This window comes from Cryptomeria japonica, chromosome 5 (assembly GCF_030272615.1).
Source record: "Cryptomeria japonica chromosome 5, Sugi_1.0, whole genome shotgun sequence".
Taxonomy (NCBI): Eukaryota; Viridiplantae; Streptophyta; class Pinopsida; order Cupressales; family Cupressaceae; genus Cryptomeria; species Cryptomeria japonica.
Genome location: NC_081409.1, coordinates 197,793,586 through 197,811,450, shown reverse-complemented (window position 1 = coordinate 197,811,450; position 17,865 = coordinate 197,793,586). Strand labels below are relative to the sequence as shown.

The window sequence follows — 17,865 nt, the reverse complement described above, 5'->3', positions numbered from 1 at the left end:
AATAGTTAGTATTTTTGATTGTCTAAACAGATCGGTCTCTAAACTAATGCTAAATGTATGAATACATCCACTAACTACTACCTTATTAAGAGACACAATATTAACTTAATGTATTAATGGAAAACACATATAAGTATATGTGGTAAGGATAGATACCATGTGAACTGTGATGAAGGTGAAAGGAATAGGATAGGGAGATTTCACGGATAATTAAAGCATTTTCATGAAATTATAAATTCAAAAGAGAATTCATGTCAGTTGAGGCTTTCTTCTAGAGCTGAGGAGTGAGGAAGACAGCCTTTACCAGGACAAGAAGAAAAATCTGAAATAGGGAAAGAAAGTGCAAAATTGCTTGAACCCTTTCCTTGCCCAATCTTGTTGGTAAACTGGATCTAGTTGTTGAATAGTAATTGGATTTAAATAAACAAACCTCACTATACAAATCCAAATTCCTGAACTGCTTCTTTATATGCTTTAAGATCCTCATGATGTGTTAAGGGTCTAGATCTAAACGAAATATTACTAGTTAGGAAGATGAATCAGATTTAATTTGTCAAATCTAGGGAGACAGTAATAATGTGCATGTATGCCGATCAGTATTAATAACCTGGACATAATATTACAAAAGTAATTTTTCCTTGCACAGCTTGCAGGTGAAACTTGAGTGATGAATTCCATCGGCCTTGCATGACTGCTGTAGATAGGGTAGAATCAAATTGATAATTAAGTGATCAGACACACTAAGAATTGATTCAGTCTTTCACTAAATTTGCATTTTGAACATTCTGATCTAGCTGAGGGTGGATTAGAGATAACTTGTTTCCCTTTCAATGACAGGACCACATATCTTTTTTGATACTGATGTCATGTATCTATTATGAATCATGATGCCAAGATTTGTAATTTCTGCACTCCTGTCTTCAGCATGTGTACTCATCCATGCTTTTTTTATTTGCTGGATTTTTATGAAAATGTATAGTAATGTCGAATGTAATTTAAGCTTTTATGGCTTTAAGCAATCTGTTAAGAGTGACCTGATTGCAGATTGAAGATTCTGGTGGCTCAGCACTAATTTATGGAGCAGATGTTTCCAAGGAGGCAGACGTTGAGGCTATGTTTAAAACAGTAAGAATCAGTTATGAAGATCTCATTCTGATGCCAAGCTATTTTTTTCAAGTAGATTTGCTGTTATACTCAATCATTGCTTTTACCTTTTTATTTGAGCAGGTAGTTGACTCATGGGGTACAGTTGACATTTTGATAAACAATGCAGGTATTATTGACCTTTGCTGCCTTTCTTTCCAATGGTTGGACAAGATGCATCAGTTGAACCTTCTACTATTTCTTTTTCCCTAATGCATTTCTTGATAATTCACCATTATCCCTGGTTTTCTTTGCAGGCATTACAAGGGACACACTAATGATGAGGATGAAAAAATCTCAATGGCAGGATGTCATTGACTTGAATCTTACAGGTGTATTCCTTTGTACGCAGGTACATTTTTATGGTACTTCTAATTTCAATTTATTTTCTGAACAATGGCATAATTAATGACAATACACAAACATCTTATTTTTACTTCATGGTTTGTGTCATCATGCTAATTGTTCTTCATGTAAGTAATTATTTTGTTGGTTTTCTATACAGGCTGCTGCCAAAATAATGATGAAGAAGAAGAAAGTGAGCCTTACTTTTCCAAGTGACTACAGTATTGCAATTTTCTGCTGTTCTAATAGTGTTTTTAGTTTGTACACTAGTTGCAGGAAGTTTATTGTGCAAATGAGATGTCCGTTATGCTGTATTCTATAATACATCCCATGTCTAATTATATTTGCATTCTATGGGTTATATACTTGTCTTATTTAATCCTTTGGTCTCATAGTTTAATCCCCTTATGTTCCAGAGCCTTTAAAACAATAATTCCTGAGTACTGAAATCTACTTCTTTGAAATTATATTTTCTTATCCTTTGGTATGTGTTCATAATAATTGAAATGTCAAAACTCCACGAGTTACTGATTGTTTGATATCAACAGAGAACTTTTGATGATGAGTAGTTTCTTTTGTATAGATTCTTAATCTTGCAACATATATTTTGAATTTATGTAATGTCCCCATTTTTAAATGCCCTAATTGTTGCCCTAAAATCACAATTTCGATTAAAACAAGAAATGGAATCAAGGAACATTAACTATATTTTATATATATTTTATTTGATAGAGTTCAACCGTAGGGAAGCTAGAATAAGGTGACTTGATAGGGTGCCCTAGAGATCCTCTACCCTAGGCCCAAGAGCAGATATACCATCCCTCTTGGCCTCATATGGCCCTTGCCATCCATATGAGGTGGTGTACCTAGTGAGGTTTCCTATAACCGTTGCCCTTCATCATGACATCCTTTCCCACTTCCTATGATTGGATTCCTAAGCATAGCGATCCATCATGATAGAGGGTTGGGGTGCATTTACAATAAAGTGTCCCGAAAATCCTTCCCTTCTAAGCCCAAGGGTAGCACTCCTTGTACCTCCTTGGCTTTATGGGACCCCCGGTCACTGCCATCAGGTGGTGTACTTAGAAGACGATCCCAACACTGTTCTTTTTGTAAACCCTTAAAACCCCTATCATGGCTGATTATAATTTTTAAGCAAAGCATACAAAGATTCCTACATTATGACATGTATTATATATCTATACTCCATCATAAATTAATATCATATTTCTAAACTGTATGCACATTAATCAACACTGGGCAGTCATAAACAAGATTCGTTATGCTATGTATATCACAAGAAACTCATACCAAAATCACAGTATATGATCAATCTGCTGTATGCCTTAATTTATTATCAATATTAAATCTGATCTTCTTGTATCAGATTCAGGCCTTTGTCGATCAGCTTTTGTAATAAGCCCTAATCTTGGGCAGGGATATGACATATTAATGCCAGATTTTGGATCCATGGTGAAATTAACAGATGCGATAGTCCAGTGCATAGTTGAATTCAGATAATGGGTTGATTATCTTGTATTTCTAGTTGATTATACCTGGAAGGAATTACGGTGCACTGATTTGTGCATATGTAATATGAAAATACAATAATAAGAGTTCCTATATCACACCTACAGACTCATGGCTTTATTCTTTTCAATAATATTAGAGTTAGATGTATACCCATAATAAGCTTTGTAACTATAGCAATTGAGCAGAAATTCCTAATTTGTTTTTATGAGTGCAACTTCCAGCTTTAAATGCAACCTAATCTTTCTTACTGTATCCTTTATAGCTTTATGCATATTCTCAGCCCATAATGTTTGGTATAATGGGCTGAGAATATGGATAATGCTATTAAGGTGCTGAGAATAGGACCACTTAACTTTAACTTTTTTTGGCTTGCCATGTTCTCCTTAGCTTTTTGTTTGGTATGTACCCACTTTCCAAATATATGAGATATGACACACTGTCCTATTTATTTGTGTCCTATTATTGCAGTAAATATATATACTTATTAGTATTGATTCTATTAATGTTTTTTTGGTGGCATTCTCTTTCAAATAAGACTTTTTTATCCTGTGGTAGATAACTCTGACCTTTTCTAGTTTTCTATATTATTTATCGAGTTCCTCATTACTTAAACAAATGTTATATCAACTAGTATTGGTGCTGTAAATGTTATGTTACTGGCATTTCTTTTATATAAGATTTTGCTGTCCATGGTGCATAGGTCTGACATTTCCATTGACCTTAGATACTACATGCCTCAAAAACAGGTCAGCATGTTGTTTACAGTGAATAATAGAGAAATTAACACGACTCAGACTTGGCAAGCAAAAGAGTCACAACTTTCAAACAATTTGGAAACAAATTGGCAAAAAATATGTATTATGTTCCATGTGGAAATTTCAATGAAAATGAGATAACCGTTGTGCCAAATTATAGGCCTAAGTAAATCAATTCAGAGAGTTCCTGTCTGCCACAAACCATTTATTTAATTTCAAAGTTTTGCATAATCTTTGAATGGTTTTCCTAGGTCATGCTTGGAAAAGTAAATGTGTGCTCTACTATGTAGTACCTGGCTCCATTTTAATGCTTAAATGCCTGATATCATACTTAGGAGAGATGCTTTTTATCAAACACAAATTCTGGAAGAGAAGAACTGTCTAAAGTTGCTCCTTAATGCTTCATGGCATGGTGAGAAGGAGCATATTTCACATGAATTCCTAAAATTTATTGTGCTACCTTCACGAACGTGCTCTGTGCAGCCATCCATCTGTCTGATAAATTTCAATGCCAAAGGCAATGCCATTTCTTATCACAAATTGGTTCTTTGAGAATCATGTTTGATAGCTGTACTGAATACTGGTTTTCTGATTGTTGCAATAGGTTAGAGACTATAAAATGACTCAAAAGAGCTTATAGCATATGAATATATGGAGCATATTTCACATGAATTCCTAAAATTTATTGTGCTACCTTCACGAACGTGCTCTGTGCAGCCATCCATCTGTCTGATAAATTTCAATGCCAAAAACAATGCCATTTCATATCACAAATTGGTTCTTTGAGAATCATGTTTGATAGCTGTACTGAATCCTGGTTTTCTGATTGTTGCAATAGATTAGAGACTATAAAATGACTCAAAAGAGCTTATAGCATACGAATATATGATATTCCAGCAGAAAATGCCAACTCCAAAATGTTAGGATAACAATTTTCTTTTCTTTGAGAGTATGAAGCACAGAAAATCCATGTGCTTAAGTCTGTTTCTGTACTATTAATTCAAAGTTCGTTATTTGTTATGGATGATCTTGAGGCATTACTTGCTACATGCAGCCTGTTTCCTGTTGTGAATTTTATAAATATTAAATGTATGATGTTGTTGCAAGGCTTTCATATATTTTGAATTTTATTTATTACATTCAAGTTACATTGTACCATGGTTTAATGTAATTCTAGTTTTTTTTGAAATGAAATATGATTTTTAGATGCTCATCTTGTGCATATGATTTGTAAATATACAAGCTTAATTATTTCATATTTCTGTTAGTTTAGATACATAATCTTCTATTCTTGGATATTGAATAAAATTATAAACAGTGGGAAATCCCATTTTTTTGCGTGATGAAATGGTAGAATTTTAAAATGATCAAAATGTTTAATATGTTCTGTATGCTCTAAAAACCTATATTTTTTTCCTCCTTTAAATAAATCTCCTTGCTTTATATTCCTTCAGGGAAGAATCATCAACATCTCATCTGTAGTGGGTTTGACGGGCAATATAGGACAAGCTAATTACAGTGCAGCCAAAGCAGGAGTGATAGGCCTGACGAAAACTGTTGCAAGGGAATATGCTAGCAGGAATATCACAGTATGCCTCTGAACTTTAGTGAACTTCATTTATTATTATAAGATTTCATTTAGCCGTTTTCTTTGTAGATATGGTAAACATTTATGCTCACTGCAAAGTAATTTGTAAGAATCAGAAATGGATGCTTATAACTACTTTGTCTTTCATTCAGGCAAATGCTGTTGCTCCTGGATTTATTGCATCCGATATGACAGCAACACTTGGTGGTGAAATTGAGAAGAAAATTCTTCAAACAATACCTCTGGGTAATCATTTCAGACAATTTTATGATGTAAATCAATCAAGTGTTCTCAGTATTTTAGGGCAAGCTAAATATTGTTCATGCACTTTATTTAGACATGTTTTGATCTCAATTGCAATAATTCTTTAGAATTTAGGATCTTAAAAATGTGAGTACTTGTGATCTAGGGGATGGGGGGACCAAGTGTGTAAATTTGGGGATGGTGGTGGAGCCCCTAGTGGGGTCGAGGGGCAGCCCTCTTGACAATTTTGTCACTTTGTTTTTGCAACATCAAGTCCTTAACTATTTTCAAAACTTGGGAGTGATTTAGAACGAGGCTTAGATGCCTTTTTATAACTTATGAGTGAAAGTGGGAACTTGGAAGCTTGAAGCAGGAGGTGAATTCTATGCAGTTGGAAAATGAATAAATGATAAAAATCCTTAAATCATAGCCCAAATCTGTTCGTAGCAACTGGAATTCAAATTCTGCCTTAAATCCGTTTGCAGAAACTGAAAATCTTTAAATATTGCTCTAAATTTGCTTTGCAGAAACTCAAAAATCCCTGAATTGTGCACAAAATCCATTCATGACAATTGGAAGATCAATCTCCTTCTATACTGAATGCAGGACAAATTTTTACATGTGATTCAGTTGATTTTTTCCAATTTTTAGTGATTTTTTAACAAGTGCCATGATTTTTACCTAAAACTCATTGGTGAGTTTTTTTTGTGATTATTCTCCACCAAGAATTTTTGGTAAGTACTTGCTGATTTATTAAACTATGCCTACATGTCATAGATTCTGCCATAAGTAACCCTCATATTGAAAGAGGCGTCATAACTTGTCATAGACTGATAGACAAGTGGCAAGAGAGGATCTTCAAGATTCTCACCAAGTGGGACAATTACACGAGATAATCTTAGAATGCTTAAAAATGAAATTTTAGAGATAATCTGTACCGTTGGTGTCATACCCCCAATCTAACTTTATATAAACAGTGATCCAATCGCATAAAATTGTCTTACAACACGTAAGACTTAACGATTTCCTCCTAAATTGTTAATTAGGTGCTAACAACAGACTCCATCCCTGCAAAATGAGAATTCTTACATGTATTGACCAGTAATCACTTCATTTTCTCCTTCCTTAGTGACATCGATCTTAATGACAGCAATTTCAATTAGAATTAAGAATGATGATTGGAGGGGAGCAATCTAATGAAGTGGGACTAGACATTCCAAACAAAGGATTGGTTACGAAGGGACATCATTTAACAACAGAGAGGCACCTCTCCTACAACAGTCACCACTGTAGGACGAGGCATGGCCTTCCCCCAATGAAGGCGTATAAAGGATCAACTAAGCATTCAAGGGAGGGCATCATCGGATGAAAAGAAAGTACAGTAATCAAACAAGATGTAATGTCCCCTTTTTGTACATGCCCTAGTTCTTGCCCTAAAATCACAAATCTAGAATGGAGCAAAGGGCAAACATAGTTAGGGATATAATCTTCATTTAAGAATAGGATGAGATAAGCCTATTTTTGAAACTCCCAATGAGATTAGACAGCAATGTGGATATAACTTATGAAATACATATTCTAGGGTTAGGATATGTATATATAGATCTACACAATGAATATCAACAATTACAGGGGAACTCAACCATAAAGAGGGTTGAGTTGGAAGATATGATGAGGTGCCCCAAGTATCCTCTACCCTAGGCCCAACAGCAAGACCTTATCCTCTGTGGCCCCATGTGGTCCTGTTGTGACCATTTCACACATTGCCCCATCGCAAATGGGGACCCCCTCTTTTTGCTCGTTTTTCGCTCGCTTTTGCTTTCGTTTTTTAGGGTTTTTGTTAGTCGGTTAGTCGTCTGGATTTAGGGTCAAGCCTTAGGGTTTTAATTTCTGTCTTTTCAGGCCAAAATCCAGTCGTTTTTGAGAGCTTTTGAGCTTCCTTTTCTAGGATGCAAATTTTGAATGCAATGAATTCGCCAAAATGGTCTAATTTTCAATTGGAATGTTAATGCAGAGCTTGAATTTGTCTAAGTGTTGACAGTCAATGTGAATTTTTGTCCGATTGAATATTTTGATCAAATTTTGACCTTTTTTGATTTTGATCCTGGGCATTGGGATTGATTTGTTCCCACCTCGTGAAGTGTTAAAATGTGAAAAATCATGTTATTTTGGCCTGTAGGAGCAAAATCGCTCCTGTCCCTCAGTGAAGGACGGGAGCTCATTTTCAAATATCTCATCATCCCTGCAAAGTCCAGACAAATTTCAAGTTGGAAGTGATGGAGAACGGCGATATCTTTCCATTGAATATAAATTGAAGATTTTCATGAGCACAGAAATGCCTCCAGGAGGAAAATCGCTCCTGTCCCTCAGTGAAGGACCGGAGCTACAATTCAAATTTCGCCTTGTCCTTGCAAGATTTTGAAAACTTAACAATTTGAAAGGGTCCAAAGGAAGATGCTTTGCCAAATGAATATAATTTGAGATGCAAAAACGAAGGAGAATGACCTATATTGACTAATTCGCTCCTGTCGCTTAGGAAGGGACCAGAGCGATTTTTGATATAATTGCTTTTCTTGCAAAGTTACAGATGATGTCAAGGCATGGACGAATAGAGTGAAGAGGGACGAGTCCGTTGAATATAAACTTGGAACCTGGCAAAGTGAGATAGTGGCCACAAGGGAAGGATCGCTCCTGTCCCTCTCCAAGGGACCAGGGCGATACAATGGTGATGATACTTCCTACGCAAGTTCAAGGTCGTTCCTCCAAAGTTCAAGGTCGACACAAGTCAAGACAAGGTGGCGAGGGACATTTCAAGGCGTCTTCATCATGCGCAAACACTCAAAGGACGTTAAAATGAAGAGATTGACACCCTATAGCCTAGATCGCTCCTGTCCCTCAGGAAGGGACCAGGGCGATGTTGAATGCATTGGTCATTTCATGCAAAATTTACGTAAGGACAAGATGTTGCAATGTTTTAGAGGGTCCATGGTATGATAAAAGGATGATATACAAGGGTTTTGAACGTAAAATGATCATCATTTTGAGCATGGAGACTATATCGCTCCTGTCCCTCTCCAAGGGACCAGGGCGATTTGCTTTGGATTCCTCGTTTTGCTTCAAGTTCAAGCTAAGTCAAGACGTCATAAGATAGCATATGGTCCAAGGCATCGTTTGAAGATAATTCGCAAGAGTGTTGAACGTCCAAACATTGCCAATCAAGGTAAAAGCTCACATCGCTCCTGTCCTTTGGACAAGGACCAAGGCGATACTATCAAAAACACTCACGTCCCTTCAAGATCAAAGCGAAGCGAGGTTAGGAAGAGGTAAGGGACATCGTTTGGAAGACATCACAACGAAGATTGAAGTTTAAACTTGCCAAGGTTAAGGAGAAAACGTGGATCGCTCCTGTCCCTCTCCAAGGGACAAGGGCGATGATCCCTTTAATGCATCCAAACACATAATGAAGACAAATGGAGTAAGCGCAAAAGGAATGAGCATAGATGTTATTCGCCAATAATGAAAGATCGAGGAGCAAAGATGCATATTGAACGTGGAAATTAGGAGATCGCTCCTGTCCTTTGGACAAGGACCAGGGCGATGAGCATTAAAGAGGCCCTTAAGCACACATGCAAGATGATCAAATTCGAAGAACCTATCATGATGATCAATATTGAACGTGGAGATGAAGGAGTTAGATGTAAAAAATGCAAAAATCCAGACCAAATAATGGATCGCTCCTGTCCCTCTCCAAGGGACCAGGGCGATGAGGTACGCCCCTTCCTTTTTTCATAGTTTTGGCGCCAAGTAAGCAATTCGAATTTTCCTTAAACGCTAAATCGATTTAAAAATTGAAAATCCATTTTTATTTAGCATTTAATATGGCGTTATCTTTTATTAATTATTTTTCGCCTTTATTAAAAATCGAAATTCACATTTAAAAACGCAAGGCATTAATAATTAATTATTTAATTAATATAAAAATCGATTTGAAGCGCTCAATTAAGCAAGTCGGCCTTATTATTTTATTGCAAATCATTTAAAAAATGGTTTTATTAAGCAAGTCGGCCTAAGGGGTGAAAGGATGAGCGCGCTATATATGAAGGGTGAGAGATTTCATTTTCACATAATCATTTTTACCTTTCTTCATGCGAATTAAGAGGAGGCGAATATAGTGCGAAGTGTGTTCAAAGGTGTTGCGATTTCAAACCAAAGGTGGCGCTAATATCATCTTGTGTGGAGTGCGAATTACGTTGAAGACCAAGGGTGGCGCTTAGTTATCAAGGGTGGTGCGAATTTGAAGACCACACCAAATGCGAACTTGAGGATACATTAAGACGAATTTGCTAAAGACTTGGAGGATTTGTTTGAGCGATTTGTCAAAGGCAAATTTGAAGATCATTTAAGACCACGTCTAAGGCGATACTTGAAGATCACGTTCACTCCAGAGGTGGCAAAGTCAATTTTGAGGAGACCACATTGAAGACTATTTTATACCTCAAATTTTGCCTAGGCGAATTTTGTTTTTGCATTCTAGAGTTAGCTCTCTATTGAGGTATGGCGATTTATTATTATTGCTTTATTCATTCATCGTCATATTCCAAATTTTGAAATTTTGATTTTTGAATTTCTCTTAGCTCAATCGTTGTTTTTAGGAAATGATAACTCTAAAGACTTATCATGAGGTTTCCTAAAAACTTTATCTCTCTTAATCACCGTTATTTATTGCAAAATCTATTTCTTATAATGAAATGTTGTGTAGGTATGGCGACCCCAAAGGCGGGAGCATCCACCAGCCGCTCGGCTCTCATGAAAGAAGATCAGAAGACCGAAGAGGTGGAGACCAAGATCGTGTCGAAGTGGAGCAACATTGGAGATACCAACTTGGGGAACTTTAGCACGAAGAAGTTTCGAGAGGTCCCTTACATCGGCAAGCCATCACCTGTCGCCCGGAGAATTATAGAGAGTGGCATCATCAAGGCGGCCGGTTTTCCTCCAGCTATTCAGTGCCACGAGTTGATGATCGAGTGTGCCCGTCACTACAATCCACAGTCCAGGACAATTGTGTCCAATGAGGGAAACACTTTGGCGTACCTTTCAGAGGAAGCTATAAGTGAAGCCTTCCATCTTCCAGAGCACAGGGACATGATATACAAGAGCATTGAAGGAGCCAGATCAGTGTACGATGATGATTCAGATGCTTGCCTAAGCATAATCAACAAGAACTGGCTACTCAAGAGTCGTCCCCGTCTGAGCAAAGTACCGAACACACCGCACCGGATTGATTTCCAGGAGGAATACAGAGATTTGATTACCATGCTCAACAGAGTTACAGGAGCACCTCATGCTTTCTATTTTGAGAAGTGGATGTTTTACTTCATCCAGGTGATTGTTCAAGGAAAGGGTACGATACATTGGGCTAGAATAATTAGCCATTGCTTAGACGTACAGTTGAGAAGACTCAGGGCTACTAAGTCCTTCCACATGAATTCATACGTCATCTATGCCTTAATCAGGAGCGTTGAGTACGCAGGACTACCCCACAGAGGAGTGATTGGAAGAGGACCCGGCGAGGTCAGAGCTTGTGAATCCTATACCTACTTGCATCATCCACCAGGGAAGAACTACAAGTTAGTCAATGATACTTTCACGATGAACATCACAAGGACGTTGCAAGGAGGGATTCACAACAAATTATCTCAGGATGCCCAGGAGTTCATCAAGAGGTACGGTGCTTGGTTCATTCAGTTTCCCAAGTTCACTTACATTAGAGTGCATGGATGTCCTTTACCTCCATACATGTTGCCGAGGTACCCGACAGACAGAATTGTGTTACTTGAAGTAACAAGGTAGTTGGCAGCATATGTGAAGGCATTCAGACACAGACATCAGAATGGAATCCAGGTACCTATTATTTTGGGTAATTCAGTTGAGGTATGTCCTAATGTCTTAGCCATGGATGACGCAGAGAAGGAGTTAGCCTTGTATTCTTTTTCATCTTTTGCTTGGAGGAATAGTTTTGATCCACATGGACATTTAGAGGAGACGGTCGGTAAAAGATTTAAACATGAGCACCAAATTGAAGATTTTGTGATGAACCTCTTAGATGATCTCGAAGTGAAACGAAAGATACATTCTAGATTGCCTTTGGATTTCATCAGGAAATGCAGGATTTACAGAGTGGCCGACCAAGCTCAGGACAATGGCAGGCACATCCAGTCTTCATATGATAGAGAAAGCAAAACAATAAGTTTGAATTGGAATGAGCCCGAGGCCGTGGATTTAGATGATTTGATGGCACCAGTCTTGTCTTGTACTCGCAGATGGGTAGACGTTCAGCATCAGAAGTTGAGGGAACAAGGCATAGCTATGTCTTTTACTTTGGAAGAGAAACCAGCCGAAGGTGGAGCAAGTGTTAGTGAAGGCAATCCTAATCCTAGGAATTCAGGTGAAGGTAACCTTCGATGTGCCAGTGAGGGCAATCTCCATTCGAGAGGTTCGAAGAGAAAGGAAAGATCGGAAAAGAAAGAGTCTTCCAAGAAAAAGCAAGGTGCCAACAAAGATCATTCATCAGGCTATCCAAGTTCTTGAGATTATTCACAGATTGATGGCAATAGTAGCTGCATTTGCCCATACCAAGGACGTTGTCATCCCTGTCTTGAAGGTAATAAGACACACATCCAGAAGAATTTTAACGCAGGAGAGGATCTTAGAAGGTGATTCTCACAGTTTGTTTCAGTGGTCAACCTTACTTCATATAAAGAGTGTTCTCTTCGAGGACATCAGTGTTAGATGTGGTCAAGTTGAGGAGGTGATCAATCCGATCCAGGACAGAGTATTTGAGGTACTTCGTACCATTCTTGGCAGAAGGATCGAGGTCGAGACAGATGTAGATATACAAGAATTTGAGGATAGAATCAAGATCATCTTTCGCAAGGACGCAGATGTTACAGATGAGCAGTATGATCAGATGTATGCCACCATGCTCCTGATTGATAGAACAAAGGAACTTGAACCTACTTGGGACGCAGCTCTTCTAGATGCATTCGATCAGGTCATCCACTTAGAGGAGAGTATCAAGAATCTTCCCGAGATTCCAATCACAGAAATCGAAGGAATCGTGACAAAATTCATTGCATATGCTAAGAAAGAGAATTGGAAAGGGAATAAGATTCTAGATGAAAGGTTGTTACAGATGACATGACATCTTATTTCTCATTGGTTGATACCTCCTAGATTTTTGTGCCGAATTTAATATTTGGCTATGTATTTAATGTTGTTCAGTAAAAAGGAGGTCATTTGTAACAAACCCTAATTAGGGTTTAGGTGTCATGATCTTGTCCGTTGATTTACTTTCAATCTGGACCTTTCATTGTAACTGGGGATGCTATTTATACCCCCATTTTTCATTTCATTTGGTAATAGTTAATAGTCGAATAGTCAGATAAGAGTGAAATAGAGAGATTAAAGTTAGAAGCAATTTTATTTTGTAGCAAGATTGAGTCTTGAAGAGAGAAATTCAAGCAATTGTTGTATATGATGACTTGGAAATCAATAAAATATTGAAGTTATGGTGTTTTGTTGCAAATTTCTTAAGTTATCCTCATGGTTGTTGGATGTACTTGAATCACGCTCAATCAAAGTAGTTTGTTAATTTGAAAGACTAAGTGTGAGATTTGATATTTGGTAAGATTCGCAATCCAAACCACTAGCTTCTTGCTGATTGTAGGAAAGCCTTGCGTGGTCGACTGGAGAACATTTTGAGTCTTTAACCTTCAAGCATTGTCGTATCTAGGATATGTACCTTCGTAGTAGTGTCCTTGGTCTTTGATGCATTGAACATTATTATTACCTTAGAAGATCGCACTAATTTCAATTGAGTTGTTATCTTATGGCAAAATTGAAGTTAGTTGAGTCTTGCCAAATCTCATTCATGCTAAGTCGTTCATAGGGTTAGGCTAGATTAGACCTCTTAAACCCTATCTTTTGCTTTTTTTTGAAAGTTCCTTTAGTTTAGTAAAATCTTCGAGCTTTGAATACGTAAGACCCCTTGGAGGAAACAGCAAATCACATCATACCACTAAAAAGCTTGTCCACACGTGGAGACCCCACTAAAAGAACCTTGGAGTCCATCTAACTGATCCTTTTTGCAGATCTTCAGCAGTTAGAGACTATTTTCTCAAGAGAGGATAAGATGCCTAATGGTATTTTATTCTGTGTATGATTGTGTATAAAATACACGTCAACAGGTCCTTAACCGATGGTCCTCAACCATGATCATGAGGTGGTGTACCTAGTGAGGGCTTTACATTGTTCCCCTCCATCATATCAAGCTTTCACCTCTTATGATTGATTCACTTCAACAAGTGATGCATGTGGAGATAGTAGGGAAGCTACAATAAGGTGCCTTTGATCCTTATCTAGTCATCATCCTAATACCTTAACGATTTTACTTGTATTTGTGAGCCATGGTGGAGAAGAGGGGAAAGGTTGTAGAGAGTGCCCTAGAAACCATCTCTTCCTAGACCCAAAGACCGTACCCTTTGTACTCCTTTGGCCTCTATGGGCTCATCTTGTCCCTCGAGGTGGCTAATCTAGAAGGATGCTCATATGCTGTACCCCTGTAGCAATGCTCTTGCATCCTCCTTCACCATTGCATATATATTTATTATATAGTATAATTGAGAGAGAATCAATATACGTATTATGACAATAATTGGTTATTGCTGAGCCCTTTTATCAGATTGATACTAACAGTGTCACTAATAACATTGTTTTGTGTTGTATTATTCGCATTATTTTATGTTACTTACTTTTTATTATATTACATTTCAGTATTGTGTTGCCTTGATAATATCTTATGCTATTATATCAGATTTGGTTAACCGTATAAGCCTCGGAATTTATTACCATCATTATATTATTCTGTTATCTTTATATTATATTACTCTAACCATATTACTATGTTGATATTTGACTAAATTAATATATTATATTATATAACTAGCAGTGTGTCATATTATATTAGCAGCACCTTATTATATTAACAACATTGTATTATATTTACTGTATCATATTGTATTAATCATACTAATTTAAATTGCAATGCTCATACCGTAATGTATTCCAGGCAGTATGACTGCAGACTACCTTTTCTTTTCTGCCCGTATTCCTTTTATCTTCTTTTCGTGTGTGTGTGTTCCTGGAGGAAGGTGGTCAGTATTATTTAATATCTTTGACTGGCTATGACCCTTCCTAAAGGATATGACTCCCCCTTAGAGTCGTGCCTTTCTGATTTAAATTTGTTATTCTTAACATAGCCTGATGCATTGGTAGTATGATCGGTGCTTTCGTAATATACCAGTTTGATATAGATAATGCACATTTTAATAGTTCTATTAATAATAATATGTAATGTGCATATTAATAATACCATATTACCAATAAAAGGGGTAAATTTTTTTTGAAAACGGAGAAGAATTACAGCAAAAGAAGGCCAACTGCTTAAAAAAGAGAAACTACAAAGACTTCATGTTCAACAAGTTGATCTAGCATCTGACACAACTCCAGAGAGTTGTCTCCTATCCTCTATAGACCAGCTCTCCATAAAGTCAGAAGCCCATTTGGCAAGACAGTCAGTCACTCTGTTCCATTCCCGAGGAATATGAGAGAAAGTAACTGACTCAAAGAAATAACAAAACAAAAGAATCTGACGAATAATCATCTGAAGCTGCCAACTAACACCATCAAAGTTCTGCTGGTTCAATAAAGTCACCACAATCTGGGAATCAGATTCTATAACAACCTGCTGCCACTGAAGAGAACAGCAACGCTCAACCGCCGTCAAAATAGCCAGAGCCTCCATATAATTTTTTGTATGACAACCCTTGTAGATAGAAAAAAGGAACTGAACCTGACCAGAACTGTCTCGCCCCACACCACCTATACCAGAATGACCCAGGTTACCTATTGAAGACCCATCCATATTGATTTTGAAAACACCAAGAGGAGGGTTCCAATGCCCTCTCTATAAATCTTCCGCAAAGAGTGACAACAACTATTTCTGAAAAGCTGTCTAGCCCTCGTCATACCAGGAACAGGGATATTCCCCTGAAGAGGAAAATTAAAATGATTACAAATATCAATCTCCCTAGGAGCCAAGCCTCCAGCCAGGTCACACTTAGCCAAAACAGTCTCCCAAAGAGAATGAAGAATTTTCCAAGATAATAGTCTCTCAGCAGTGTGAACCCTGGGAACAAAGCGATAAATTCTGAGTACTTGAGTCTGCAGTTGATAAACAAATCTGAGTTTATCTTAATGCTATTTCAATATACTGTAGTAATGCATAATTATATTAGTTTAATATATAAATGCATGGTGTATTTCTTTGAATGCCAATAAACATTAAAACATGAATATGACCTACCATAGTCTGTTACAAATGGAGTGGGGTAAGTCTGCATTTAAGGGAGAACTGCTAAGGGCACCCCGTTGCAGTGAAAAGTGGAGAGAACTGCGAAGAGGGCACAACCACTGCACTGTGAGAGGGAGAACGGCTAAGGGCACCCTAATGTAAGACCTTCCCCAACACCTATTGAGGGACTAAGGTTAAACTACTAGGCATCCTCAGCCATAGAAGATTGGAAGAAGACTGCATGAAGGGAGAACAGCTAACCTAGGGCACCCTACCATTCATTCCCTTGCCAACTCTTCTATGTCTGAGACTCACACTTATAGTTGACTGGCTGAATGTGTAATTTCTAGTTCTAATCATAAATTCATTTCATAAACCGACTCAAGTCTAATTAACTGATTGCAGATTTCATAATCAGAAATTAATTCATTTCTATAATTTAAGTAGAGAAATGTACTCCTAATTGTGGCGTTTGTGAATTCAGGGCAGAATTGGAAATGATTTAGTAAGGGGACATTACAGTTGGAGCCTAGGGTCCTTATTCACAAACACAAATTGAGAAAATTATTTATGGTTGATGCTGATTGTCTGATCCCTGAGATGCTCTTGCATCAACTCATATCATAGTGAGATTAAAAACTGCTAGAAAAGGGTTATAAATTCATTAATCTGAAACATACATAATAGAGGTGAGCTCATGATAGGCTCTTACCAAATAAATCCATTTGAAAATTGTCAGTGGTTTAACCACCTGGTAACCTCTTCCCATTGATTTTGTCACTGGGTAAACATTGAGTCTGCAAACTGTTTGAAAGTTGTTTCTGTCCAACTACCGTAACTTGTGGTGTTCTATCCACTTAGCACAAACAATCTGGACGCATAATACTCTACAAGTTTTAACATTATTTGTTGTGTGTTGGCAGGTAGATATGGACAACCAGAAGAGGTTGCAGGTCTTGTGGAATTCTTGGCTCTTAATCCAGCTGCCAAATATATTACAGGCCAGGTATGAGAACTGTATCTTAAATAGACATATCTCCTCACAGAAAATGTACAGCGTTTTCATTTACGGTCTCATTTACTACTTTTTGCAGGTTCTCAATGTTGATGGAGGAATGGTTATGTGAAGTTAGACTGATGCTCCAGAGTCAATAAATTTGTAGAATGTATGATAGGCGGCTTACAGATAGTGCTCATAAATGAAAACTACTATTGCAGTGAGAGGTCCAAAGCCTATTTACTAATAGAATTCTAGTGAAGATAAGACTGGTGATGGACGTTGAGAAATTTTACATGGGAGAAAAGAGCTTATAATATATTTATGATGACCTTTTCTGTCTGTATTTCACTCACTAATTTAGATTCCTGTTTGGCTCATGATATGGCCATTCAATGCCATGCCTGTTTAGATTAAGAAAGGCCTTGTTCAAATTCACAGTTCTTATTGTGCACATCTTTATCTTATGGTTCTACTTTTAGAAGGGAAACGTTTCAAATAAAAAAAATGTGCATGCTAATAGTCTCCATTTTGCTGTTTCCACTTCCAAGACTATGAAGTTTGGCACAATCTTTCATATCAGACATAATCTTCTTGGTTTATGTGCTCGCACATAAGAGTGATCTTCCAACTATCCTTCTTATTATAATTGAGTGAGTGGACTACATTTATGAGATTTTAACAAAAGTAGGATTAGTGCATCTATTTTATGTAGGCACACACACTGTTTATGATATAATAAGATATTCTCCCAAATTCACAAATATTAATTATTTTATTGTTCAGCATTACATAAGGGATGTGTTTAAGCATATAGAATATGCAAGAAAATTCACACAGCCAACCAAGA

General features: G+C 37.2%; 1 protein-coding gene across 1 annotated transcript in view; it reads left to right on the top strand.

The window, feature by feature from the left end:
* LOC131027968 (3-oxoacyl-[acyl-carrier-protein] reductase 4) overlaps positions 1 to 17,544 on the top strand; it is a 41,637-nt gene extending 24,093 nt beyond the window's left edge. The window contains exons 4-11 of the mRNA XM_057958062.2: positions 1,045 to 1,125; positions 1,228 to 1,273; positions 1,401 to 1,495; positions 1,649 to 1,681; positions 5,231 to 5,365; positions 5,517 to 5,610; positions 16,942 to 17,024; positions 17,113 to 17,544. Coding sequence (XP_057814045.1) covers positions 1,045 to 1,125; positions 1,228 to 1,273; positions 1,401 to 1,495; positions 1,649 to 1,681; positions 5,231 to 5,365; positions 5,517 to 5,610; positions 16,942 to 17,024; positions 17,113 to 17,145 — 600 coding nt within the window. The 3' untranslated portion in view covers positions 17,146 to 17,544. The remainder of the gene's footprint in view (positions 1 to 1,044; positions 1,126 to 1,227; positions 1,274 to 1,400; positions 1,496 to 1,648; positions 1,682 to 5,230; positions 5,366 to 5,516; positions 5,611 to 16,941; positions 17,025 to 17,112) is intronic.
* Positions 17,545 to 17,865: the final 321 nt, after the last annotated feature.